The sequence below is a fragment of the Phascolarctos cinereus genome, unplaced genomic scaffold (assembly GCF_003287225.1).
Source record: "Phascolarctos cinereus isolate Bilbo 61053 unplaced genomic scaffold, phaCin_HiC Scaffold_5;HRSCAF=322, whole genome shotgun sequence".
NCBI lineage: Eukaryota > Metazoa > Chordata > Mammalia > Diprotodontia > Phascolarctidae > Phascolarctos > Phascolarctos cinereus.
In genome coordinates this window covers 328,614,845-328,640,495 of record NW_027555958.1, presented here as the reverse complement: position 1 = coordinate 328,640,495, position 25,651 = coordinate 328,614,845, and the positions used below count along the sequence as shown (strand labels likewise).

The following is a 25,651-nucleotide window of genomic DNA, read 5'->3' as shown; positions in this document are numbered from 1 at the left end:
CTCTTGGGGGCAGCTACCTCAGTCCCCCCTCAGGGGACACTAGCAGTTGGGCCAGTGGAGGAATTGGTCTGGAAAGGTGGCCTCGGAGAGAACATGTGCTGACTGTCAGTAAGAGGTGAGGATGGTCTCTCCCAACCCAGGGTCCCATCCCTGATCCCCTCTCCTTTTTCTGTTGCCCTCCCTTTTCTCTTTGTCCTCACTATTCCTTCCTTTTACCAGAAACCTGATTTACCCCTTCTTAGGTTTCTCTGAAGTAGTGGTTAACCCCCGATTGTGGGCATTCCTCTGAGGTGGAGGGCACCTTCCATAGCCATTTCCAGGTGAGGGGGCACATACTGTCCTGAACTTTTCTATTCCATAACCAACACGTACACAATCATATGCCTACAGGAGGAACACTTCAGTGGATGAAAACTATGAGTGGGACTCTGAGCTTCCAGGGGACTTGGAACTGGTCGAATCACTGCAGCTGGGGCAGAGAGGTGGTGGCCCCCGGGGCCAGCCTGAACTGAAACTAGGTGTGTGAGATGCCAGGGCAGAGGATCAGGTCCCAGCCTCTTCATCCTTCCCAGCTCAGGCTCCTGGGCATCCGTCTGCTCCATGACTTTCTCTTCCTGCCTCTTCAGCCCTGGATTCAGCTTGGGGCATGCTTGTTCTCTACTCTCAGCCAAAGTTTAGTTTGCAGTTGGACCCCTAGTCTCTCTGTTTTGGGATAATAGGATATTCTCTGTCTTACTCTCACAAGGGAGACTGGCTTAGGCACTCACTCTCTCTTCCATGTCCCTCCCTCAGCTTGTCCCCTGAAGCTTTTATGTCCTCTAAATCTGTTGCTTAAAAACCCTTCCATCTCTCACTCCTCTGCTTCATGCTCTCAAAGACTCCAAGGGACCAGAGGAGTGCACATGGGGCGCTGGCCACCCTCCTGGGCCAGAGGAACGCTGTGCTGCCCTTCGTGAGGAATTCTTGGCCTTCCAACGTCGCCGTGATGCTACCCGGGAACGACTGCCTGCTTACCGAGACCGCATCAGTCACCCTGAGCAAGCCACATTGCTATGAATGCTCAGTGGTGAGGGGACAAGGACTTATGGGCAGGGCTGAGCAGGGCCACCTGCAGGGGTACTGGGGGCATTGATAATACCCCCCCAGCTGGTTCCTAGGCACAGACACTGGCTGGGTGGGGGGAAAGATGTGGGTGACACTATCTCCCTTAGGTTGAATTGGGTTTCCCCAGAAGGGCCTCTCCTTCCTCCAGGGCAGAGAGGGAGGAGATAGGTACAGAGATCTCAGGGTCTGCCCTTGCCCCTTCTGTGTGAGTGAGGCATGGGGAAAGTTTTTACAGGCAATTAAAGAGAGACTGAGAATACTTTACTTGTGTGTTGTGCCTGGCTTTGAAGCTGAAGGAGAGGTGGGGAAGGGTATAGGATCATGAATGGCAGGGATGGGAATCCCCCAAGGTGGAACAAGAGTTCCTCTCCGGCAAGGGGCCAGAACCAAAGCTTCGCTGGCAGGGTGATCCCTGAAGGAACTTATGTCCCAGCAACTGCTGTCTCTTTCACTTTCAGCTCCAGCCCTAAGAAGGCTGAGGCCCTTCCAAGTCCCCTCTGAGGAGACTTCCTTGCCACAACCCACCTTCCTCCATCCTGCAAATGTGCTAAGGAGTAAGAACTGAGATGAAAAAAAGTAGTGATGGAAAGTGAGAGAGGAGAGTCAGCCCTGAGCTCCCAGAAGCCAACCCTACCCTTGCCTCTGGGGCCCCAGGGAGGAGAGAGTGACCTCACTCTGTACCACCTGTCCAGGCTTGAAGAAGGTGGCAGGGCAGGGCAGGCCAAGCAAACAGAATAGGATTGCCTCCTTGGCCTGAAGAGCCAGGAGTTGGGGTAATGCAGAAATAAAATCAACAAGCATTTATTAAGCACTTAGCAAGTACCGGACATTGTGCTAAAAGGCTTGGAGTACAAAGGCAAAAACAGCCCCTGTCTTCAAGGAGCTCACAGTCTAATAATAGGAGAGATTACATCAAGATAACCATGTGCAAACAAGATATATACAGGATAAATTGGAGAGAACCTTGGAAGGAAGGCACTAATATTAAGGGGAATGGGGAAAAAAGCCTTTTGCAGAAGGGTTCACACTAACTTTGAAATCAAAGGCCCTGGACTTCAGTCTTGACTGCCATTACCTTGAGCAATTCACTTCTCTGATTTCAATGACCTCCTCTGTTGTCTGGACTAGATTTCTAAGGTTCCTTACCATTTCAAAGTCCATGATTTTATGATCCTCTTCCCAATCAGACCTTATTTCTATTCCCATTGGGCATAATGGAGAGAGAAGAGGAAGAGAGAGTTGTCTTGCAGTGTGCCTCAGTTTCCCCATCTATTCTACTTATCGATATGAATGCATAAGGGGTGGCAGGACTTGTCATATCCAGTATTTAAGCACTCAACTCCGAAGCTTCCCAGTTATCCTCAAATCTTTGGGGATGCTAACGGAATCTGAAGCGGGTACCTCCCAGGAGCCCTACAACTCCCCATAGCTCCCCCTGCGTTCTCTGCCCTGTGCCTTTAAATCCTCGCCCATCGTCCCGCCCCAGGCCCGCCCCTTGGCCGAGGCGGGATCTGCCTGAAAACCCCCGCCTCGGGAAGCCCAGTGCCACTCACTGCGCGCCGCGCCCCAGCCCGCTCAGCTCTCCATCCACTGCCTTGTGGTAAAGGTGAGCGCGGAGGGCAGGGAGGAGGGAGGGCAGAACTGGGCAGCATGGGCAGCCTCGGGTGGCTGCTCCGTGGGTCACTGAGAGCAGGGCTCAGGGTCCGCTCCGTGCCCCGTGCCGCCCCGCCCGTCTCCTGGATTGACTCTGCGCTAGGCTAGATGCAGGTGGGGCAGGGGCGGCGGCCCTTGCCCTGTGCACTGCGCTTGGGCTTCGCCGGTCCTGGGAACTTGGGGTCCGTGCCCCCCTCCCCGGGCAACAGGAGAGACCTGGGCGAAGCTCTGGCCGCGACTTTGAGAAGAGAGTAGGGGAAAGGTGAGGGGCTGGTACGGGAAGGGATCCGGTGTAAGTACTGGTGACTCGCCCTAGCCTGCCTATTAATGCCCTCGTTGAGACTGCCCCCTGGGGCTTTCCTTGACCTCAGGCACTTAGGTTTTCTCCTGATGCATTTCTCACTTTTATATTCGTGGCACACGTGTGGAGTGCTGTCCTCCGTTCTCCAAACTCTTGGCTGACTTTCTTCTTGCCAACTTTTCTCTGGAGCCTGGCACTGCCTGATTTCGGGCCTCCCAACAGGAACGTCCCAGTGCCTGGGCTCCGTTCCCCAGAGGCACTGGGTTAGGATTAGGTTAGTACCTGGGTTGCCTCAGTAACCTTATTGTTTCTTCGTATTAAGAGCAGGGCCAGCACTTTGATCCCATCCCTCCAGTGTTATTGGGGAATGCGGGGGGGGGGGTGTTCCTTCCAAACTGAGGAGCCCCGGCTGCAGCCTGACTTGTCTGGCTCCCGTGGCCTTGGATTGGGGGGGAGGGGGTCTGACCCTTTCCCACCCCCCGTGCCCCCTGCTGCTGGGAAAGCCTCTGGCCGTATCTGTTGAGCGGGCTGGCTGCCCAGACCACTGCGTCACCCTGGCGGCGGGTGAGTCATCTCTCAGTAACGGCCAGGGTGTGGTTGGGGGGGGGGGAGGAGAAGGTAAGGATTAGGGAAGGCTAGGGGCCGGACGTACTAGGCAATATCGAGATTAGCACTCCGCCAATAGAGATGGGAATGGAAGAGTACGGAGGCTAACAACAGATCCTTTGGCTAGGGGCCACTGATTTAGATTTGGGATTGGGGTTGGAATGAAGCTGGATGTGAGTATCTTAGTCTGAGAGTCTGAAATAGTTCCCTTCTCCCTATTCGTACTCCCTATCTGGAGAAGTACCCATCCAGAAATTGGACTAGGGGTGCACCGTGCATTGCCTGTCACACAACAGGTACACAACACATAAACGCATCTTGATTCTTTGATTTACTGGTTCCTAGCTGGAAACGGTAGTGGTGTGTGTAGGATTTGTATGTAGGAGGAGCATTATGGATTTTCCCTCCCAACTCCATTGTACGCACAGCCTAGTTTCCCATTCCTGTCTTCTGATGAATGGGAAGGGGGTGGAGATGTTGGGGTGGAGCAAAACCTGGAGGGCCCTCTGGACCCCAGAACCTACAAGTCCTCTTTGTCTTCCTTCCCCCTTGCTCCCATCCTGCCTCTGCCTTCCTGTTCCCTCAGGGCTAAATCCTGACCTCATTTATTCCTCTGGGAATTTTCTTTTGTACATATTGCTACTAGCCCTGAACTAGCTCCCACTCCCAGAAGAACCTGAGTCCTAGTATTCTTTCCCACAGCTGACTGGCCTGGGGACCCTGCTTGTTCTAAGGTGACCCGAGCTAATAAATGCTTCCCAAGGTGGTGTTGCCACCTCTTCCAGACTGTTCTCAGAGCCTTGTTACTCTTTCTCTGTCTGGGAAGAATTGTCTTTGTGCCCTGCCTGGCGCCCCTACCTAGCCCCTTGTACTATGTTTAGTATACAAAACCCATAGCAACAGCCCCCGCCTGACCTCCTCTTGCCCCCCCTTCCTACTCCACCCCAGCACACCCTCCTCCCGCCCAGGCCTTGTGGCTTCCTGTTTGTGTATCTCTAGCTTTCTCCACTGGGGGCAGGGGGGCTGCCCCATGGGGGACACTGTAATCAGACCCATACTGCCTTCCCATCTCCCCTCCTTCTTCCTGCTCCTGTTATCCCCTCACTCTGGAGCACATTCCCACTCCTTCCTTCTGTGGTCCCTTTCAGCTTGGTCTGGGAAATTGACTCACCCTTCGTCCTCCATGGTCCTCAGTGTGGCTTTTCCTCTTCCCCTGGTATTAAGATTGGGGCTGAGGCATGAGAGAACAGCATAGGCCCGTGACTTATTCTGAAGCTGGGCTTGAATTTGGTAATTTGAGGGTAACAGGGGTGTCGCTATTTCCTATTCCTCCAGCTCTTAGTAACTTGGAGGGTAGAGTCAGGTTCTTGTCAGCCTTCCTGGGGTAGACTTGAGGTCCTGCCTTTTTCCCCTTACCTCCCACTCCTTTACACTCTCCCTCCTTGTGCAGCTGTGAGTAGTTCTAGTGTCCAGATCTTGTCCCTCTCCTTTCCTCCTAACTGCCCTTCCATATTCCTGAGCTATCCAGCTGCTGGCTTTCCATGTCTACTCTGGTTTAGGCATCTCTGAGGACCCCACACTGACTTTCTAATTCAGCATGTCCTCCCCTCTGGGCAGAAACCCACTCTTTTCCCATCCAGGGTAGGAGGGACAGTCCAAGGGGTTTGCTGCCAGGGTGGGCCTCTTCACCCTTAACAGCCCAGCCAGAGCTTGTCAGCTCACGCCTGTGATACCTCTTTCCTCCATTCAGCCAGGATGGAGAAGGGAGGAAGAACAGCTGTTGGCCAGGATGGTTCCTTCCCAGGGCTCCTCCCTGCTGCTCTGGCACCATAGAGTGGCTGGGGCTCCAGAATCTAGCAGACACTGCAGCTGGAGCCCCCATCCCTTGCCAGCTGTGGCCCAGGCCCAGCACAGGGCTGGGGAAGCGGCACCTCTGAATTCCTCCCCTGGGAGCAGTTTGGTACTGAAGTTCGAAGTTCGGTGCCTAGTTCAGCCTCAGGAGGATAAAAGGATTTGCCTATCTGGGCATTACTTTCCCTTCTTTCTCCACCCCCTGTACTTGAGTTAATTATTCTCTTACCTGACTCTTCCCTCAGGCTGTGCACTGGTGATCCCTAGGCCAGTTAGCACTGAACAGGACCCTGATCTGAGGACCAGGCATGCAAAACTGAGTTGATTCTAGGAGATGTAGCTCAGAACGTGGCTTGGGAGAAGTGGGGGCTTACATCTCTTCAAAAGGGATCCACCTTAGAACTTTCTCCCCCCTTTACCTCCTCTCCTACCTCAAGGAAAGGTTGGGAAGCATGATGAAGTTTGGAAGAGAAAAGCAGAACTTGGTCTCCTTCAAACTTTGCCCCCCAAAGACTTGACCAGATTCCTCAGCTCTGTCTCCTTTCCCAGCCTCTCTGCTCTTAAAGTTGATGAGGAGATCAGGTTAGAGCCCAGCCTAGAAGTTATCCATTCTCCTTACTGTTCTTACTGTCTTGGCTTTCTCCTTGGGGAAAAGAGTAATGTGTATTGGGGGTAGGGAAGATGCTTGTTAATGAAGTTAAAAATAGTTGATTTGGGAACCTTCTAAGCAGGAAGTAAACTGTGAAACTTGATAAGTTGGGATAGGAAGGAGGATTTAGATATTGAAAAGAGGCTGAACCACTGTTTCTCCAGGCAGAGAAGTCTGGGGCTCTCTCTGGGGCTTGGATCTACCCTTCCAACCTCCTTACCACACTCATTTCTCAAGGGAGAGGAAGCTGTAAGGGGTATGTGTCCTGGTTACCTTATGTGGCTATAATGAATTCAGAACCCTCAATTGGATCCCTCTAAGGAAAGCTGGAGTAGGAGGTTGGGGGTAGTAGATCAGGATGGTTGCTCACCTCTGAGGCTTGGTCTACGGGCTTTTGGAGCCAGTGCAATAAAGGAGGCAATTTCTTGGCACCCATTTGTCCCCTCACCTGGATACTGGCAGCTGCCCTGGCAAGGAATGCCCCTTGTAATCAGAGAGTACGGGTAAGGAATCTGCAGCCTTGAGGCCACATGTGTCCCACATGGGGATAGAGGATTCTGGAGGAGAGAGTGGGAATGGGATGGAGATTGAACAAGTTTCCATATGGGGCAATAGGGTTGTACTGGGCCTGCCTAGACGGGTATATGGGCACTGGGCCAAGGCAGGGGGTGGGAGGATGAGGATAAGCAGCCCCTTGGCACAAGCTCAAGCTAGCAGACAGGAAACCATCCAACCACTTTCCCTTCTATCCCTTTGACTCATGCCTCTTCCCACCTCCAATCCCTTGATATCCTTCCCATCCAGTTAAGGGAAACTACCCTCACCTGGATTCTGTAGAAGCATGCCATTCTATAGTCCCTAGAAAGGAGGAATGAGAGACCATTCCCCTCCTATAAATCAACTGTCTGCCAGCCTTGAGCAGGTCAAGTGTAAACTGTCCCTGGTTCTATTCCCTCTACTTGGACAACCCTCTAGAACATCTAGCTGTCCTCACCACTCATCTAAATGCTTACCTATTTTTCCAGGCCAGGCCCAAGTCCTTCATGCTCCACGATGACTCTTTACTACCCTAACCCCATTCCGTATCTTCTGAATGCCAACAGCCAGTAAGAGTCAGTGCCGCACAACTGAACCTGAATTACAGTTTGTTGTAACTGTTTCATGTGTATGGGCTCTTGTCTCTCTAGTGTTTCATACACTCTTTCAATAGAATGTATGCTCCTTAAGGGCCGGGCCTATTTTGTTTTTGTCTTTATTTTCCTAGCAGCTTGCCTCGTGCTAATAAATGCCAGTCGAATGCTTGAATGAACCAATTCTTCAAGGCTCGGTTTTCTCTTACATTGTCCACAGGGTCATCTCTCAAGAACCATTTAATGGCTGACTCTACCCAAGTCCCTTTTCCCAGTCATACAAATCAGGCCCCACTATCTTTGCTCCCTACTTTCTTGTTCCCAGTCCTTTCCCCCAACACAGAGAAAAGGGAAGCAGAGATCTGGGTTAAGATGAGTAGAGCCAATTACTGTTCGTTCAATTAATTTGCCCACAGTGCCTCACCTTTGGGTGAGATGCTGTTAGCCACACACCTTGGAGGATATTACATGGGTGTGGGTTATATCCTCTGCCCTGAAGGGAACAATATAAGCATTTACTACATGGCAAGCACTAGGGATAGAAACCAAAAATGAAAATAGTGCCAGCCCTCAAGGACCTGACATTCTACTGAGACAGAATGTAGAATGGAATTAATTCCAGTCTTAGAATCATCAGCTATGTCTGTGTGACCTTAGGAAAGTCTTTGTTTCCTCTGGGCCTCAGTTTCCTCATATTTCAAGTGAGGAAGTTGAGTTAGATTAGAGCTAGAAGGGTCCCTAGAGAAGAAGGTTCAGTACCTCTTCTTAACTTGAGTACGGGGTGTCTCCTCCCAGATACCTGCATCACTATCTCAGAATGGCCAACAGGGGACCTGCTTATGGACTGAGCCGGGAGGTACAGCAGAAAATTGAGAAGCAGTATGATGCTGACTTGGAGCAGATCCTCATTCAGTGGATTACCACCCAGTGCCGCCGGGATGTCGGGCGGCCCCAGCCTGGGCGAGAGAATTTCCAAAACTGGCTCAAGGATGGCACGGTGAGAGCTGGGTTTCAAGACATGGAATCAGCAGGGAAAGGAGACAAAAGTATAATTTATATTTCTATGGCACCTTATGATTTATAAATTGCTTTAGAAACGGTATCTCACTTGATGCCCAGAAGACATAGAAAGAGTTCAGAAGGGTTCTAGTAATGCACTGAGCATGAAGGGTGAGCTGGGAAGGGAAGGGGCCCAAGTTGGCCAGTTGGGAATTGGCTACCCTGTGGAAGAGGAAGCTGAGAACATGGGTCCTCATTCTTAAGGGTTGTTAGACCCTGCAGAGGGGTTCTACTCTGCTCTTTCCACTGAGCATAGGGTGAGAGTGATCAAATGCTCTAGAAGAAGACTTGTAGAATGCCAGGATGGGAGCTAGAAAGCTGTTGTGTTCTTGGATGGGTGTTAATTAGACAGAAGAAATTCCTGCTCTTCTCAACTGATCTTGGGTAGATTCAACTAGATGGTCCTGTGGAGACTATTGGAGTCTTCCTCAGGGATACAGTCATCATTTCTGTCCTGCCTCCTCCTATTCTGACCCCAGGAGGCAGTTTGAGGCCAAATAAGGCAGGCCAGGAATATTGGTCTGCTCTATCTATCCACTGTGGGATGGATGACCTTTAATGCCAAGCCTTGCCTTCACCCAGGTGCTGTGTGAACTCATCAATGGTCTATACCCTGAAGGCCAGGGCCCAGTAAAGAAGATCCAGGCTTCAGGCATGGCTTTCAAACAGATGGAACAGATTTCTCAGTTCCTGCAGGCGGCAGAGCGCTATGGCATCAATGCCACTGATATCTTCCAAACTGTGGACCTCTGGGAAGGTGAAGCAAAGGCTACATGGCAGGGAGATGGGCTGAGAGCTAGAAGGGGAGGTTGGATGTGGTAGTGGTGATGGGAGGGTTATGGTGGGGTTCTGACATCTCCTTGGGTTTGATTTAGGTCTAATTTAGCTCAGAGGCTGGAGAGGAGCCCAAGAGCAGTTTTTGCTTTTGTTTTGTTTTGTTTTCTGTTTTTTAGTGAGGCAATTGGGGTTAAGTGACTTGCCCAGAGTCACACAGCTAGTAAGTGTCATGTGTCTGAGGCTGGATTTGAACTCAGGTCCTCCTGACTCCAAGGCCAGAGCTCTATCTACTGCACCACCTAGCTGCCCCCTCCAAGAGCAGTTTTGGAGGATGGTGGCTTTGAGATTGGGGGAATGAGGATAAGATTCAGGTTACTGATGGGCAAGGATTTAAAGGGCAGAGTAGCATTTTCAAAGAGAGAGAAGGAAGGGGTCATGATGGGAGGGGATTGGGGAAGAAAAATAAAGGGATTCAATGGGATGGTCTCTCCTTCTTAAGGGTTCTCTAAGGTATCTAGATCTTCAGCCTTCCTTTCTCATTCCTAGGAAAGAATATGGCCTGTGTGCAGCGGACACTGATGAACCTTGGTGGGCTGGCAGTGGCTCGGGGTGACGGGCTCTTCTCTGGAGATCCTAACTGGTTCCCTAAGTAAGTAATGGGACATTCCATCCTCTCCAGAGTGGGTGGGAAAATTCTTGCCCACTTCCCTTCCATAAACGATGGTGGCAGATTTTATTCTGACATCTCTGGACTTCCCCCTTGCCCAGAATTTCCCTTGTGGCTGACCCTTGTCTTTTCTACCACCAGGAAGTCCAAGGAGAATCCCCGAAACTTCACAGATAACCAGCTGCAGGAGGGCAAGAATGTCATCGGGCTACAAATGGGCACCAACCGTGGGGCATCTCAGGCAGGCATGACTGGTTATGGGATGCCACGCCAGATCCTCTGATCACCACTCTTCCTCCCCTCCCTTGAATGGTTAATATATTTCTAGCAGTGACATTCCCAGGAAGCCCTTGGAACTCTCAAGCTCTCTCTGTTCCCAAATCTTCCTTCTCCCCCCCCCCCGCTCCCTACCATTGGTGGCACTGCTTCTCCTGTTGTGCCTACAGGTACTGAGCCAGTGCCCTTTCACCTTGAACTTGCTGTAATACATTCCCCGTCCTCCCAAGTCAGCAAAACTGGACCAACCACCCTATTCTCCCTTCTCCTGGACCAAAACTGGGGGACACCTGACCCCTTCGACATTCCTATTCACTCTCCCACCCTGGCTTGTCTTCTCATTTGGGCATTTGCACCCTCATAGCCATTTTTTAGGCCAGGGTTCAGGGCACTGCCTTGAAAGGAGCTGAATGAACAGGGGACCAATTTCTCTCCCACAAGATTATTCTTCCTGCTCCCCTCACCCCCAGCCTTGCTAGTGTGGGGACTTAATTTATAGGGAGGGGCCTATGGTGGCTGCCGTCCTGGCCACAGCTGGACTTTGAAAGCCACACATCTGGGTAGGCCTCTCCTTGGCAGGGGCCTCTTTTTCCTTTGGTCCCTCCCTTCTTGGCATTCCCTTCTGCCTATTCCCCTCTTTACCCAGTAGCCTGAGACAGGGTGGAGGGGTGGAGGGGATGTCCAGGGAGTTGGGTTGGCCTTGCCTTCTGTTCTCTCCTCCATCCTTCCCCTCTTCCTCAAAAGGCCCACCCAAAGTCTGAGACTTGAGGAATGTGAGTTTGCTGATCTGAATAAAGATTCCCAGTCTTTGTAAGATGTAGCCCGGCTGTGTCTAAGGGAGCTACAATGTAGTTGGGAGGGAGAGGGGTACATGTCAGGGATAAGGCAGGGTCAAGGTAAATGACCCTGGAAGGGGAGGGAATTTTCAGGCCTGTTTCTTCATCTATAAAATGAAGGAACTTTTCTGTACGATTTCTTGAATTTATTTTCATCTTTAACCAAACCCTGTGCTTCTGTGCTCACATTGACACTTTCCCTTAGAGTATCTCCTTACCTTAGAACAAGGGTGGGAATTAACAAGGGCCTACCTCTAAGTTGTCCCTAGGGTAGGAACTGTGGTGAATGAGAGAACATGGATTTGGGACCTCTTCCAACAGTCCTGGACAAACATGTCTGTTTGTCCTTTTCTTCTCCACTAAAATGGAATTGGGAAGGCTGTATTGTTTTCCTCTGGAGACAGTGACCTCTTTCCTGAGTAGGGTCAAATGAACCGTTTCTCTATGCAACCTGCCCCTAACTCAGATGAGCCCTCTCTACACTCCCATAGGCTTGGTACAGCCCTCAACACATGGTCACCCCAGTTCTTAGGAAGAAAACCTTGGTGGGGAAGAATAGTTGAGTCTGGATAAAATATTGAGAGACAACATGATGTAGTATGTAGAATATTGGATTTAGAGTCAGAAAGACCTAGGTTCAAATCTATCTCTGATATTTACTAGCTATGTGACCTTGGATAAATCATTTAAATTCTCTGAGACCTAGTTTTCTCATCTGTCAATTGGGGAAAATAATATCACTTGCCTCCTAGGGTTGCTGGGAAGATTAAATGAAGTAATATGTCTAAAGCACATTGTAAATCATAAAGTGCCATATAAATCTTAAACTATTATTTTTACTCCCTGCTTATGAGGTTGTTGTGAGGCTCAAGTGAAATGACTTGAAAGCACAATACAGCTATCCCTTCCACATTGCAATTTTCCCCAAACTCAGTTTCAGTATATCACGGGGCAGAATAAGAAATTAAACAGGAATTTTTGGGGAGTTTTGTAGAAGCCACAGATGACAAGCAAAGGCCAGCAGATGACACAGAAAAAGTTTAGAAACTCGGAAACACATAAAATGTACGTATAGTATTGTATAATGTCAACCCAGATTTTACAGTAACATGCTGTAAATACCCTATGAAGAAAAATTAAAAATTCAGATGAAGGGAGGGCCAAAAAATTTTACGCAGATTTTTCTAATCACAGGGGTGCTATGCCCCTAACCCGTGATGTGGAAGTAATAACTATATAAATACCAGTGGCTATTGGAGATATAACTGCTTGGGTGAGAGGTGGTACTTAGAACATCTCTGTTGCCTTCCTTCTTGTGTAGGAGAGCCCTAGTCTGCAGCAGACATTAAGTGCCTTCTGTATACAGAATACCATACTCTGGACTGGAGAAATAAGTAACTACATACCCTCATATAGCTTATAATCTAGTTTAGTAGGATAGTGTTAATCACTCATTGTTTGTATGGCGTCTCTTAAGGTTTCCAAAGTGCTTCCTCTTATAACAACCGTTCAAGACAGATATTTAAGTCATACCATATTCCCCCTCCCTCCATTTTATAGATACAGAAACAAGATCAGAGCTAGCTTTAGTGGTAGGATTTGAAACTAAGTCCAGGGCATTCCGTCTTCCCTCTATATGGCTATTTATATATGTCTCTAGGTATGATACATGTAAGTAACTATAATACAAAGTGATGTGATAATAATACCTGAGAAGTGTCAACCAAGTGCTGTACAAGGTTTGAGGAGCAGAAAAATGTAACTTGTTTTGGGGGATCAAAATGGCAGGTGTGGTATGGTGGAAAGAACACTGACTCAAGTGACAGTCCAAGATTCAAATCTTGCCTCTCTCTGTGACCCTTGGGCAAGTCACTTAGTTTCCTCTGTAAAATCGATGATTGGAATAGATGGCCTCTGAAATCCCTTTCAGCACTAGATTTATAAGCCTGTAATTTTTTTTTTTGAGAGAATCAGGGTTAAATGACCTTCCCTGGCTAATAAGTGTCTGAGGTTAGATTTGAACTCAGGTCCTCCTGACTCCAGCCTGGAGCTGTAAACTTTTGAAATAAACCTTAAAAGTCAGATAATAGGTAGAGATAGGGTGGAAGAGAGGGACATTTCATATATAGAACCTCAGTTTCTTTATAAACTTTAAACCAAGGTTCTTAATTTTTGTGTCATGGACCTCTTTGGAAGTCTGGTGATACCTGCGGACCCCTTCTCGGAATAAATTTTTAAATGTACAGAATAGAATATGTAGGATGACAAAGGGAAACAACTATATTGAAATATAATTATAAAATTTTTTAAAGTTCATGAATCCAAAGATTAGAACCCTAGTTTAAAGTTTAAGTGGAATGTATTGGGTTAGATTATCTCTAAGGTCCGTATCAATTCTAAATCCTATCATTCTCTGAGAAAGGCATGAATGTCCGGAGCAGGCTGTGACCAGCTCATAACTCAGGTGTGGTAATCCTGCCTACAGCAAATATTGACAAAGTTGGGCCTGATACTTGCCCAACCCTTCACTCCTCCCACTTTCAGGGCTCCTGAAGTCTCCCTGGAGCCAGGTGTTGTTACCCTCTTTTCCTCCCAAGCCACGCTTTAATGCTTCTAACATTCTGACCCACTTTTTACTTATGCTTTTGTTACAGTGTTGAAGGCTCTAGTGCAGAAATTTTACATCCCCTCAAGCTATTTCCATTCTATCATTTTCTGGTGACTTATTCTTCCCCAAGGTATATCTCTCCTTAGGAGAAAAGCTATCTTCTTAACTCTTGAGAGTGATAAATTAAGGGAGAGCTTGGAATCAGGCCTCTTGGCCCCAGATATTTCCTCCTTTGTGAAAAGAAATAGGGAGGATTGGCAAGAGGCTGAGCTTCAAAGAGAGGGTGGAGCTAAACGGATACAGAAAAGCCAAAAAAGATGTGGACACAAGACATCTAGAATTGTACATAACAAAAAAATAAATAAAAAAGAATTGAAAAGAATTGCACATAACTGTGCACAGCGTTTAGTCATAATCTAGTAATACCAATACCTTTATATATGCTTCCAAACCTCCAATCTCTTGTGATTCCCATACAGGATTTAGGCCAGAGCTCTTAGCAATGGGACTGTTCTCTCTGATACTTGCTTTTCTTTAATAGAAACCAGTGAGTTCTGTGAGGAAATTTGTCCTTTGATCTGACTCAAACCTGGGCCTAGAAATTTTGGGACTTGGGGCAAGAGTTACTAAAAGTTGAACAGAACACTGGCATAAGTCCTTGGAGGCAGAGGAAGGTCTACGCCTTTCCTTTAAAATATCTCTTTTCTTCTTCTCTTCCTTTTCAGGTTCCACCTGGGGTTGGTACAGCAATGGGAGGGGGAGCTTATGGTAGCATCAACAAGGCTCCTAGGTTATATGGGTAGACTGAGTGGATGTGCCCAAATGGGTGTGTATGTGTGTGTGTATGTGAAGAGTGTGGTGGAAAGGGTATTTTGGGAGGTGGAAGTGGGGATAGGAGGGCATGACTTCTTCCTTTAAGTCTTTGAGAAGGCTCAGCAGAAAGGGCTTGAGTCCTCAAGGTGTAAGGGGATGGGTGCTTATGGCAGTGGATTCAGATGTCAATTTGATGTTCCCGAGTGATACTAAAGTCCATTCCATTTCAGTTGACATGAGGACTTCCTGTTCTATGAATCTTCTCATGCTACCCTTATCAACACACCTATATCTAAGCTTCCATTCCTCTCCAAAGGGAGAGTCTGGGTCAGACTCAACAAGATGCTAAGGCCCTCCTCAAGCCCATGCCCTTGTCTTGGGGCTATCCTGTGCTTTCTGCTATGGCCATGGGAGGTATACCTAGTGCATCAGTTATAAGATCAAAGGATCAAAGCTGTCTCTAGCTCTGCAACCCTGTCTTGGCCAGCTTAGGGAGGAGGTATCCATGATGTTAAGGTTTGAGATGGGTCTGAGGGAAGGAGAAATATCTGGTTCCAATTTCCCTTCATACTGTAGTACAGAGGCAATGTTGGCTTCTGGTATCACCGAAACAGTGGTAGGGAAATCATTTTCCAGAGAACCTAGGCTTTGCCAGTTAAGCTAAGGGTGTGGAAGAAAGGTCATAACCTCATGTGTGTAAGGAAGTGGTATGGGAGGAGGTTCCTTTCTCTCCTGACATTATTCTTTAGTATGCGGGCCTTTAACCTCTTTCCCCACACCCACAATAAGTTTGGCTTTTGGTAAAAGTCCTCAAATTTTGGCACCATGGAGCAAAGCCATTGTTCTATAGCTCTGGTATAAACCAAGGCAGTTAGTTGTTGTAGTTTCAGTTCCTTTCCTTGAGCTCTACACTCAAAGGAAATACAGTGAGCCAACTCACTGCTCCCTTCCCCAGGCTAGATCTCGGACATCTTTTAGTGTTTTTCCTTCAGTCATCCCACAGATCCATCAAATCTCCCTTCTGTTGTTATTCCTCATCTAAAGTCAAGGCATTCAAAATGACCCTAGGGCTGGGATCCAGCAAGAACTCTCTCTTAATATTTTCCTATTGATGAATCCTCATAGCACAATAATCTAGAATTCCTACATCACAATAACCTAGTGTCCCCATATTTTAGTAACCCAGTGTGTCGAAGTAACCCAGTTTGTCTCCAGCTGACCAGTTCTCTCTTTCTGAGGAGAGTTTCCCACCTCCTACCTAATCTAAAGCAATAGTTCTAAAACTTTTTGGTCTTAAGATCCCCTTACACTAAAAAAACAAATTAAATAAATTATTTTTAACATTCTTTCTAAATTTTGAGTTTCAAATTTTCTCCCTCCCACCCATCCCCCATCCACTGAGAAGGGAAGTAATAGATATCAATTATATATATGAAATCATTTAAACCATATTTTCATATTAGCCACATTACAAAAAAAATAAGCAAGAGAAATAAAGAAAGTGAGAAAATTTATTTCTATTTGCCCTCAGAGTTCCTCATTTCTCTCTCTGGAAGTGGATGACATTTTTTCATCATGAGTCTTTTGAAATTATTTTGGATCACTATATTGATCACAATAGTCAAGTCTTTCACAGTTGGTCATCGTTACAACATTGCTTTACTGTGCACAATGATCTCCCAGTTCTTATTTCACTTTGCATCAGTTCACGTATTAAGTCTTGCCACATTTTTCTGAAACCACCCTCCTGGTCATTTCTTGTAACACAATGGTAATCAATCACAATAATATATCACAACTTGTTCAGCCATTCCCCAATTGATGAGCATCCCCTCAATTTCCAATTCTTTGTCACTTAAAAAAGAGCCGCTATATGATTTCACATACATAATTGATGCCACATTTCTTGCCTTCACAATGAGTGGGAAGGTGGGAGAGAACTTGAAACTCAAAACTAAAAAAAGAATGTTAAATGTTATAATTTTTTAAAAAGAGCTGCTATAAATATTTTTGCACTTAAAGGCCCTTTTCCCCTTAGTTTTATTTATTTGGGGTATAGATCAAGTCTATTGCTGGGTCAAAAGGTATACACAGTTTTATAGCCTTTTGGCCATAGTTCCAAATTGTTCTCCAGAATGGTTGGACCAGTTTGCAACGGTACCATCAGTTCATTAGTGTACCTATTTTCCCCCATCCCCTCTAGCATTTGTCATTTCTGATTGTACCTCAGAGTTGAATTAATTTGCATTTCTCTAATCAATAGTGATTTAGCGCATTTTTTCATATGACCATAGTCATATGATTTCTTCTCCTGAAAACTACCGGTTCATATGCTTTGACCATTTATCAACTGGGAAATGGCTCTTATTTTTATAAATTTGACTCAGTACCTTTGAGAAATGAGACCTATTAAAGTTCCTATAAAATTTTTTGATACTACTTCTTTGTTTATAGTATCTTTTAGCAAAATGTAGCTTCTAATTCTATTTTTGCTTTTGCTTTGCCTGAGATCATGATTGCTATCCCCAGCAGAATCATAATAGATTCTGCTCTAGCCCTTTATTTTAACTCTGTATATGTCTTTGTGTTTCAAGTTGTTTCTTGTAAACAATATATTGTTAGATTCTGGTTTCTGATTCATTCTACTATACACTTCTGTTTTATGGGTGAGTTCATCCCATTCACATTCACAGTTATGATTACTGCATATTTCCTTCCATCCCATTTTCTTCTGTTTCTTCTCTCTCTTTTTAAAAATCCTATCCCTCCTCAAAAGTCTGTTTTGCTTCTGATCACAACCTCTCTTGATTCGTCCTCCCCTTTATCATTCCCCATACCTCCCTTTCTCTTATCCCCTTCCTCTCCTAATTCCCTATTGGGTAAGATAGATTTCTATACCCACCTGAGTTTGTATATATATTCTTCCTTCTTTGAACCAATTCTGATAAGAATGAGGTTCAATCACTGCATGCTGTGCCTCCCCTAATTTCTCCTCCACTGTAAAAACTCTTTTTTGCATGCCTTGTATGTGAGAAAATTTCTCCCTTCCCCCTTCTCCTGGTGCATCACTCTTTCTCACTCCTTCATTTTTTTAGATCATCCCAACATAATCAATTTATACCCATGCTATCTATGTCAACTCCTTCTAACTGCTCTAAAAATGATAAAGTTCTTAAGAGTTACATGTGTCATCTTCCCATATAAGAAGGTAACACTTTAACTTTATTGAGCCCCTTAGGTTACTCTTTCATGTTTCCTTATTTTGCTTCTTTTGAGTCTTCTGTTTAATGTCAATTTTTCTATTCAGCTCTGGCCTTTTCATCAGGAATGCTCAAAAGTCTTTTATTTCATTAAATTTCCATTTTTTCCCTTGAAGGACTACATCCAATTTTGCCGAGTAGGTGATTCTGGGTTGTAATCCTAGCTCCTTTACCTCCTGGAATATCATATTCCAAGTCCTCTACTCCTTCGACATGGAAGCAGCTAAATCTTGGTGATCCTGACTGTAACTCCACCATATCTTAATTGTTTCTTTCTGGCTGCTTGCAATATTTTCTTCTTGACCTGGGAGCTCTGGAATTTGGCCAGAATATTCTTGGGAGTTTTCATTTTGGGATCTTTTTCATTAGGTGATCAGTGGATTCTTTCAATTTCTATTTTACCCTCGGTTCTAAGATATCAGGGAAGTTTTCCTGTATAATTTCTTCAACTATGATGTCTAGACTCTTTTAAAAAATTATAACTTTCTGATAGTCCAATAATTCTTAAATTATCTCTCCTCAACCTATTTTCCAGGTGAGTTGTTTTTCCAATGAGATATTACATATATTCTTGAATTTTTCATTCTTTTGCCTTTGTTTTATTGTTTTTTGATGTCTCATGGAGTCATTAGCTTCCATTTGCCCAATTCTAATTTTTAAGCAATTCTTTTTTTTTTTAGGCAATTGGGGTTAAGTGACTTGCCCAGGGTCACACAGCTAGTAAGTGTCAAGTATTTGGTCTGAGGTTCGGACTTGAACTCAGGTCCTTCTGACTTCAGGGCTGGCACTCTATCCACTGTGCCACCTAACTGCCGCTAATTATTTTCTTTATCAAGCTTTTGTACCTCTTTTTCCAGCTAGCCAATTCTGTTTTTTTTAATTGAATAGATTTATTGACCAGAAGTCTAAACATTTCATCAAATTACAACATCACTTTGCAGCACTAGATATCAATGAAAGATTCTGCTATGTTCCTCAATGGCAATTAATTGATCAATAAGCATTTATTAAGTGCCTACTTTGTACCAGTCCTGGAGAACAACTTTTAAAAAAAATTATTAATTTATTTTGATTTATCAATAATCACTTCCATATACTTTTGAGTTTAAAATTTTTCTCCCCTCTTCCTCCTCACCCCCTTCCCCAAGACGACACACAATCTGATATAGGCTATATATTTACATTCCTATTAAACGTATTTTCACATTAGTGGTGTTGTAAGTAAAAATTAAAACCAACAGGAGGAACCATCAGAAAGAGGGGGAAAAAACTGAACAGAAGAGGAAAAAAAATAGCAATTCAACTTTCATAGTTCTTTCTTTGGATGTGGACAGCATTTTCCATCACGAGGCCTCTGGAGATGTCTTAGATCCTAGTACTGCTGGGAAGGGTTAAGTTTATCAATATTAGTCATCTCACAACTTGGCTGTTATTCAGTACAACGTTCTCTTGGTTCTGCTCACTTCACTCAGCATCAGATCATACAAGTCCTTCCAGGTTTTTCTGAAGTCAGCCTGTTCATCATTTCTTATAGCACAGTAATATTCCATTACATTCACATACCACAACTTGTTCAGTCATTCCCCAATTGATGGGCATCCTCTCAATTTCCAATTCTTTGCCACCACAAAAAGAGCTGCTATGAATATTTTTTGTACATGTGGGTCCTTTTCCCATTTGTTTGATCTCTTTGGGATATAGCCCTAGAAGTGCTATTGCTGGGTCAAAGGGTATGCACATTTTTATAGCCCTTTGGGCATAGTTCCAAATTGTTCTCCAAAATGGTTGAATCATTTCACAGCTCCACCAACAATGCATTAGTGTTCCAATTTTCCCACATCTTCTCCAACATTTATCATTTTCCTGTTTTGTCATGTTGGCCAATCTGATAGGTGTGATGTGGTACCTCAGAGTTGTTTTGATTTGTATTTCTCTAATCAATAATGATTTAGAGCATTTTTTCATATGACTATAGATGGCTTTAATTTCTTCATCTGAGAACTCTCTGTTCATATCCTTTGACCATTTATCAGCCAATTCTGTTTTTTAAGGAATTCTTTTCTTCAGTGAATTTTTGTGCCTCTTTTACCATTAGGCCAATTCCTTTTTTTAAAAGGTGTTATTTTTCTTCAGTATTTTTTTGTGCCTCTCTTATCAAACTATTAACTCTCACTTCATAATTTTCTTGTGTCACTCATTTCTTTTCCCAATTTTTCTTCTATCACTCACCTCTTTCTTGAACTCTTCCAGGAATTCTTGTTGACCTTGGGGTTCAATTAGCATCGAAGCTTTGCTTGTACATGTTTTCACACTGTTGTCATCTTCTGAGTTTGTGTCTTGGTCTTCCCTGCCACTATAGTAGCTTTTTATGGTCAAGTTCTTTTTTTGTTATTGTTGTTTACTCATTTTCCTAGCCTATTTCTCGACTTTGAACCTTATGTTAAAGTTGGGCTTTGCTCACCTCAAGATGGAGAGGCCCTGTCCCAAACTTTATCTTTTTTTGTGCTACTGTTTTCAGAGCTAGTTCTGGGGGTGGGGGTGGGGTCCTGCAAGTTTTTGGTTATTCCAAGGTAGTGTTATTTTGGGAGAGGTGTGGCTACTGCTCTCTTGATCTGAGCTCTGGTCTCCACCCAGAAAGGGCTCCCTGCTCCCCTGCACCTGCAAAGACTAGTGATCCTCTTGGTCCTGGAATTGTGACTAGGTCCTCTGCTCCTTTGTGACTGACAACATGCACTCCTCTCCAACCTGTGATCCAGAACTGCTATGGGAAATAGAGTTGCCAGTCAGTGCCAGCTGCACCCAGTTCTAGCAAAGGGTCTCTTGTAATCTCTTTCTGATCAATTATCCGACCCCCTTACTGTCTCTGGGCTGAGAGCTCCAGAAGCTACCACTGCTGCTGTCCAAGCTGCCTCCAATGCCTGCTGCTGCTTCTGATACCAGGGCTTCATGTTCTCTGGACAGGCCCTCGGCTCGGTGTCACAGATCTCTGCTGCTGATCTCCTAAATTTTCTTAGACTAGAAAAATATCTCACTGACTCTTTGTTGGCTCTACTGCTCCAAAATTTGAGTTGAGGCATTATTTTAAAACGGTTTAGAGGAGAATGTTGACAGAGTTCAGCTAGGTTGCTGCCTCTAACCTACCATCTTGGATCCTCCCCTAGACCCCTTTACACCTTTAAAAATTGAGAACCCAAAAGAGCTTTTGTTTATGTAGGTTATATCTGTCAATAATTACCACAGTAAAAATGAAACTGATAAAATTTTTAAAATTGTTATTTAAAAATAACTGTAATAAACCCATTACATGTTAACATAAATAACATGTTTTTGTATGGAATACATATTCCAAAACAAAAAAAATATATATATATATATATATATATATATATATATATATATAGTGAGAAGAGTATCATTGTTTCATATATTTTTATAAATCTTTTTTAGTGACTAGCTTAATAGAAGGTAGCTAGATGCTACGTTGATGTCTGTATTCAGTATGTTGATTTGGTTGTCATATAAAGAAAATCTGTCCCTACACAAATCAGAAAAAGAAGGTGCATTTTAATAGGCAAATAATATCTTAGTATTGTTAAGAACATAGTTTTGATCTCACAGACCCCTTGAAAAGGTCTTGGGAATCCCCAGGGGTCCTCAGATCATACTTTGAGAACATAAAGGAAGACAGACCTTGGAAGCTTGGCCAATGGAATTGAATTCAACTCAAAAAGTATTTCTTAAATACCTACTGTGGGCAATGGAGACCACAAAGATGAAGAATGATGGAGTCCCTGCCCTCAAGGAGTTGGGTGTGAGGGGAAGAGGATGATGAATGAGTGTGTGATAAGTGGGTATATGTATCCAGGGTGTTTGTATGCATTTTGGGTGTGTGTCTGTGTGTGTGCAGAAGCTTCTGCAGGTGTGAACAATGGAACCCTGACTAAGGCTAAGAGAAAAGAAAGGAGAAAAGGAAGGAGAGGGTGAGGCTAGGGGCCACCCAATCCAGCCCATTGACTCATTTTCCACTTCAACAGACTGGAAAAATCACACTTTGGTGGTGGAACAGGGATAAGATTTGGGCCAAGTACAGCTCTGGGGGGGAAGCAGCCTCACCCAGAATGTATGTGCATATTAATGCATTGGTATGTGCATGTGGTACTGGGCTGGTCGGAGGTGGGGGAGGGGTAAGGTAAGTGGTAGAGATGGAGGTGGGGGAGAGCAGTCTATATGTATCTGTAGAGGGCTCTGCATTGTCCAAGTGCAGTGCATGGGTTATATATCCATACATAGATGTGTATGTGCACACATGAACATGTAAGTCTCTGTGTGTATTTCTGCATGGTGCTCCATAGAACAATGTGTCCACTTCCAGTGTCCACACAGAGTTTACGAAATGTGTGGAGAACTTGGCAAAGGACCCAAGTCACAGCAAAAAAAACAGAACAGAGCTGGGAGGGGCAGGATCTGGAAGGGAGAGTTAGGATACTTGGAATTAAACTTGAAGATGCAAAGGCTGGCGGTGAAAATCTCTAACCAGACAAATGTTGATTACCCATTGGTGGAACAGATTAGGAAGAAACTATCTAGAGAGATGGAATTTCAATATAAGGAAGGAGTAATTTTTTGAACAATAGAGTTATTAAGCATAGCAGCAGGGGAAAGTGAGCTATAGGAGATGGCAGGGAGTGACCATAGGACGTGAGAGGCAACAGGAATGTGGTAGAAACAGTACTTGACAGTGTCAGAAGCCTTTGGTGGAGTCCCAGCCCTGCCACTCACTTAGGTGACCCTGGAAAGGCATTTTCCCAATTTGGGACCCAAGTAGAAAATGCCCTGGATTTAGAGTCGGAGGACCTGGGTTCAAGCTCTGCCTGGACTATTTACTGTATGACCTTGGGCCAGTCATTTATCCTTTCAAGACTTCAGTTTTCTCATCTGTGAAATGACAGTTGGGTAAGATCGGGGCAGCTAGGTGGTGCAATGGACAGAGCACTGGCCCCGAAGTCAGGAGGACCTGAGTTCGAATGTGACCTCAGACACATAACACTCACTAGCTGTGTGACTCTGGGCAAGTCACTTAACCCCACTGCTTAACCAAAAAAAAAAAAGAGTTGGGTAAGATGAAATCCATCTAAACCTATGGTTCTATGAGATTGAGATTGATCTAATATGTGTATACGAATTAGTGTGATTCTATATTTATATATTTATTAATGCGTACAGTATTTCCTAAGTAGTGGGTAGTGGTCATGCTATATGCAGCACCATCCAGACTTTCTTGAAGGCTTGCACACCTTTCTCAAGGACAGTATATTCCATACTGTCTAGATATATTCCACTCGCTCATTCTTCCAGCCTACTTCCTGACTATGTACTTGATTCTAGGACAAGGTTCTGCACTCTTCTGTAATGAAGGTCTCAGCTGTATTGACTGTGTTATTCCAGGATCTTAGGCACAGCTCACACCGGGGACCTGTAAGCTGTCCGTGCTCCCAAAGTGGTCTGATCCAGGGCAAAGTCTGATCACTGTCCCCTTGGTCTGAGCTCTGCAAGTTCTTGACCTGAATTAGAGCAAATACAAAAAGCTGCTAGTCTCAGCCTCTGTCAGCCCTTTGGGAAGCTCTGGCTTAAGACGTGGGCACAATTGCAGGCTTCTCTTTGGTCTGGGATTGCTGCCCTGTTTTATTCCTCTGCAGGCTTCAGACTGGTGAGAAGTTGCAGCTGAGATGCTGCTCTGCTTCTGAGGTCCAAGTTACTTTTTGGGATCCCTAGCTGCTTGCTTCTGAACTACTTACTCTTTCAATATGGAGCCCCAGGCCTTTGACCACTCCTTGCTGGACTAGTCCTTACCCAGGAAAGCCATCCCTTCTTGGTTTGGCTTGGATCTGTGACCCAGCAGTAGGTATCAGCATTGCTGCAGTTGGCACCTGTCCTCACACCCTGGGATCATGATGCCCCATATAGGTTTAGGACCTGCTTGTGCCCTGGTGCACGGCCTTTTCCTGCACTGTAATGCTCTGTGGTCCATGCTCTGGCCAAATCCAGTGCCCAGGGCCCACAGACCTCTTTGTCTCCCTGTGCCAATCTGGGCTGGAAAAAACAATGACTTACTGTGTCTTTTTCTTAAGATCTCTCCATCTGGATTTAGTCCGGTGAGTTTTCTATATACTGCGTATTTGAGGGGAATTTCTTTGGAGGGGGATTCTCATGGCACTTCTTCCTATTATTTTTCCATCTTGGCTCCACCTTCCAACTGGGATGGAAGTAAGATTGCTCCCCTAAAAGCAGCAGCTACCAAGTGAGGGCTGTAGACATCAGAAAAAAAGGGCAAAGGTCAGGTATCAGACCAAGCCTGGAGGGGAATAGCAATTCTCTCCCTTGGAAAACCAGTACAATGTAGGGAAGAATGCTGGATCTGGAGATAGGAAATCTGAATTCGTGTTTGTTGAATTGAATTGGCATCACCTTCAAATCCTGGCTCTCACACTACATGAGTGATCATTAGTAAGTCATTTTGCCTTGGTAGGCCTGTTTCTTCATCTGTAAAATGGGAGAATTATACTTGTACTAGCTATCTTACACAGCTGTTATGAAGAATATTCAGATACCCTAATAGATCTGTGGTCTTGCTGATATAGATATTCCCTCCAACAATCCAGATCCTATCCTGTCCTACTTTCATCCATCAGAGGGTCCATCTAAGGTGCTAGTGGCTTTCCTCAAGTTCTTTCAACATCAGTGGATGCCAGTTATCCCTCATTCTTGTGAATTTTTTTAATCATACAGTTCTTTGAAGTCGTCCTTTACACAGTTTCTCAAATGTAATTTCTCATTTTTGTAATATATTGAAGCATTCGTATACCAGTGAAAACATTACTAATTACCTTTTGGATAATTTTCAGTTTTAATTTTTCAAAGACTATGGTTTTCCATAAAATAAAACCATATATCATCACTGGAAAAATACTAGTGTGAAGAAGATTAGACTTTGTTTTGGGAAGAAACATATTTACATACACTACAAACATATACATAAGCACATATGTGTATGTTTGTATTTGTATGTATACACACATACACATAGGCATATATGGTGATAAATGAGCTCTATAAGTTCTCCATCCAACTGCACATCACGGTCTACACCAGACATTTTTCATCTACTTAGTTTTTCCTGTGTGCATAACCAGGCCAGATTCTTTTGAATGATTATGGATACCTTTTAGGAAATCCTGTGTTGTTTGAAGGCTTGATGCAATGAGCTCAATCAAGAACATCTCAACACGTCATCCTTTCTTGTCCCTTTGGGGTCCCCGTTAACAAATTTTCCTTCATCTGTGGGTATACACCAAGGCTCTATATACTGTGTCCTCTTCTTTCTGTACATACTCTCTCAGTAGTATTATCAACTAACCTGGGTTTGACTAGCATCTCTCTGCAGATGACTCCCAAATCTATACATTTCACCCTACTCTCTCCTGATCTCCAGAGGCCCATCACTGCTATTTCCATTATATGGTAGGATCTCGAATTCAACATGCCCAATATAGAATTCATTGTCTTCCCCCAACCTCCCAATTCAAACTCATTATCTTCTCAACTTCCCTATTTCTGTTAAAGGTACTGCCATCCTTCTAGTCATCCAGATTTTCAACCTCATAGTTGTCCTAGACTCTTTACTCTTTCTCACTCCACATAGCCACTCAACTGTCAAGTCAGGCTGATTTTACCTCTATCCTATCTCCTATATCTGTCCCCTTTTCTCCACTCAAATGACCATCACCCTAGTTCAGGGTTTCTTCACCTCTTACCTGGCTTGTTGAAATGGTCTGTCATAAGTGCTTTTGCTCTCCAAGTAATCCTCCCTCTAGCTGCCAAAATGACAGTTCTGACCATGTAGTTCACCTGCTTTAGTGGTTCCTGATGTTTTCTTGGCAAAGATACTGGAATGGTTACAGTGGATACAGATGAGGAAACTGAGGCAAAAGGGTTAAGTGACTTGCCGAGGGTCACACAGCTAGGAAGTGTCTGAGGCTGGATTTGAACTCAGGAAGATAAGTC

The 25,651-nt window shown here is 44.9% G+C and overlaps 2 protein-coding genes across 2 annotated transcripts in view; both read left to right on the top strand.

Annotated features, from left to right (window-relative positions):
* Nucleotides 1-1,368, top strand: part of IGSF9 (immunoglobulin superfamily member 9) — a 24,743-nt gene extending 23,375 nt beyond the window's left edge. The window contains exons 19-21 of the mRNA XM_078156191.1: nt 1-115; nt 391-518; nt 878-1,368. Coding sequence (XP_078012317.1) covers nt 1-115; nt 391-518; nt 878-1,056 — 422 coding nt within the window. The 3' untranslated portion in view covers nt 1,057-1,368. The remainder of the gene's footprint in view (nt 116-390; nt 519-877) is intronic.
* Nucleotides 1,369-2,601: 1,233 nt separating this feature from the next.
* TAGLN2 (transgelin 2) lies at nt 2,602-10,887 on the top strand. The gene is made up of 5 exons (XM_020977732.2): nt 2,602-2,710; nt 8,090-8,291; nt 8,936-9,110; nt 9,677-9,779; nt 9,939-10,887. The coding sequence occupies exons 2-5, from the start codon at nt 8,112-8,114 to the stop codon at nt 10,078-10,080; spliced, it is 600 nt and encodes a 199-aa protein (XP_020833391.1). The 5' UTR covers nt 2,602-2,710; nt 8,090-8,111; the 3' UTR covers nt 10,081-10,887.
* Nucleotides 10,888-25,651: the final 14,764 nt, after the last annotated feature.

Coding starts and splice junctions, on each gene's coding strand:
- TAGLN2 (XM_020977732.2), top strand. CDS start 8,112: ATGGCCAACAGGGGACCTGCTTATGGACTGAGCCGGGAGGTACAGCAG. Junction 8,292..8,935: donor ACTGGCTCAAGGATGGCACG/GTGAGAGCTGGG, acceptor GCCTTCACCCAG/GTGCTGTGTGAACTCATCAA. Junction 9,780..9,938: donor GATCCTAACTGGTTCCCTAA/GTAAGTAATGGG, acceptor TTCTACCACCAG/GAAGTCCAAGGAGAATCCCC.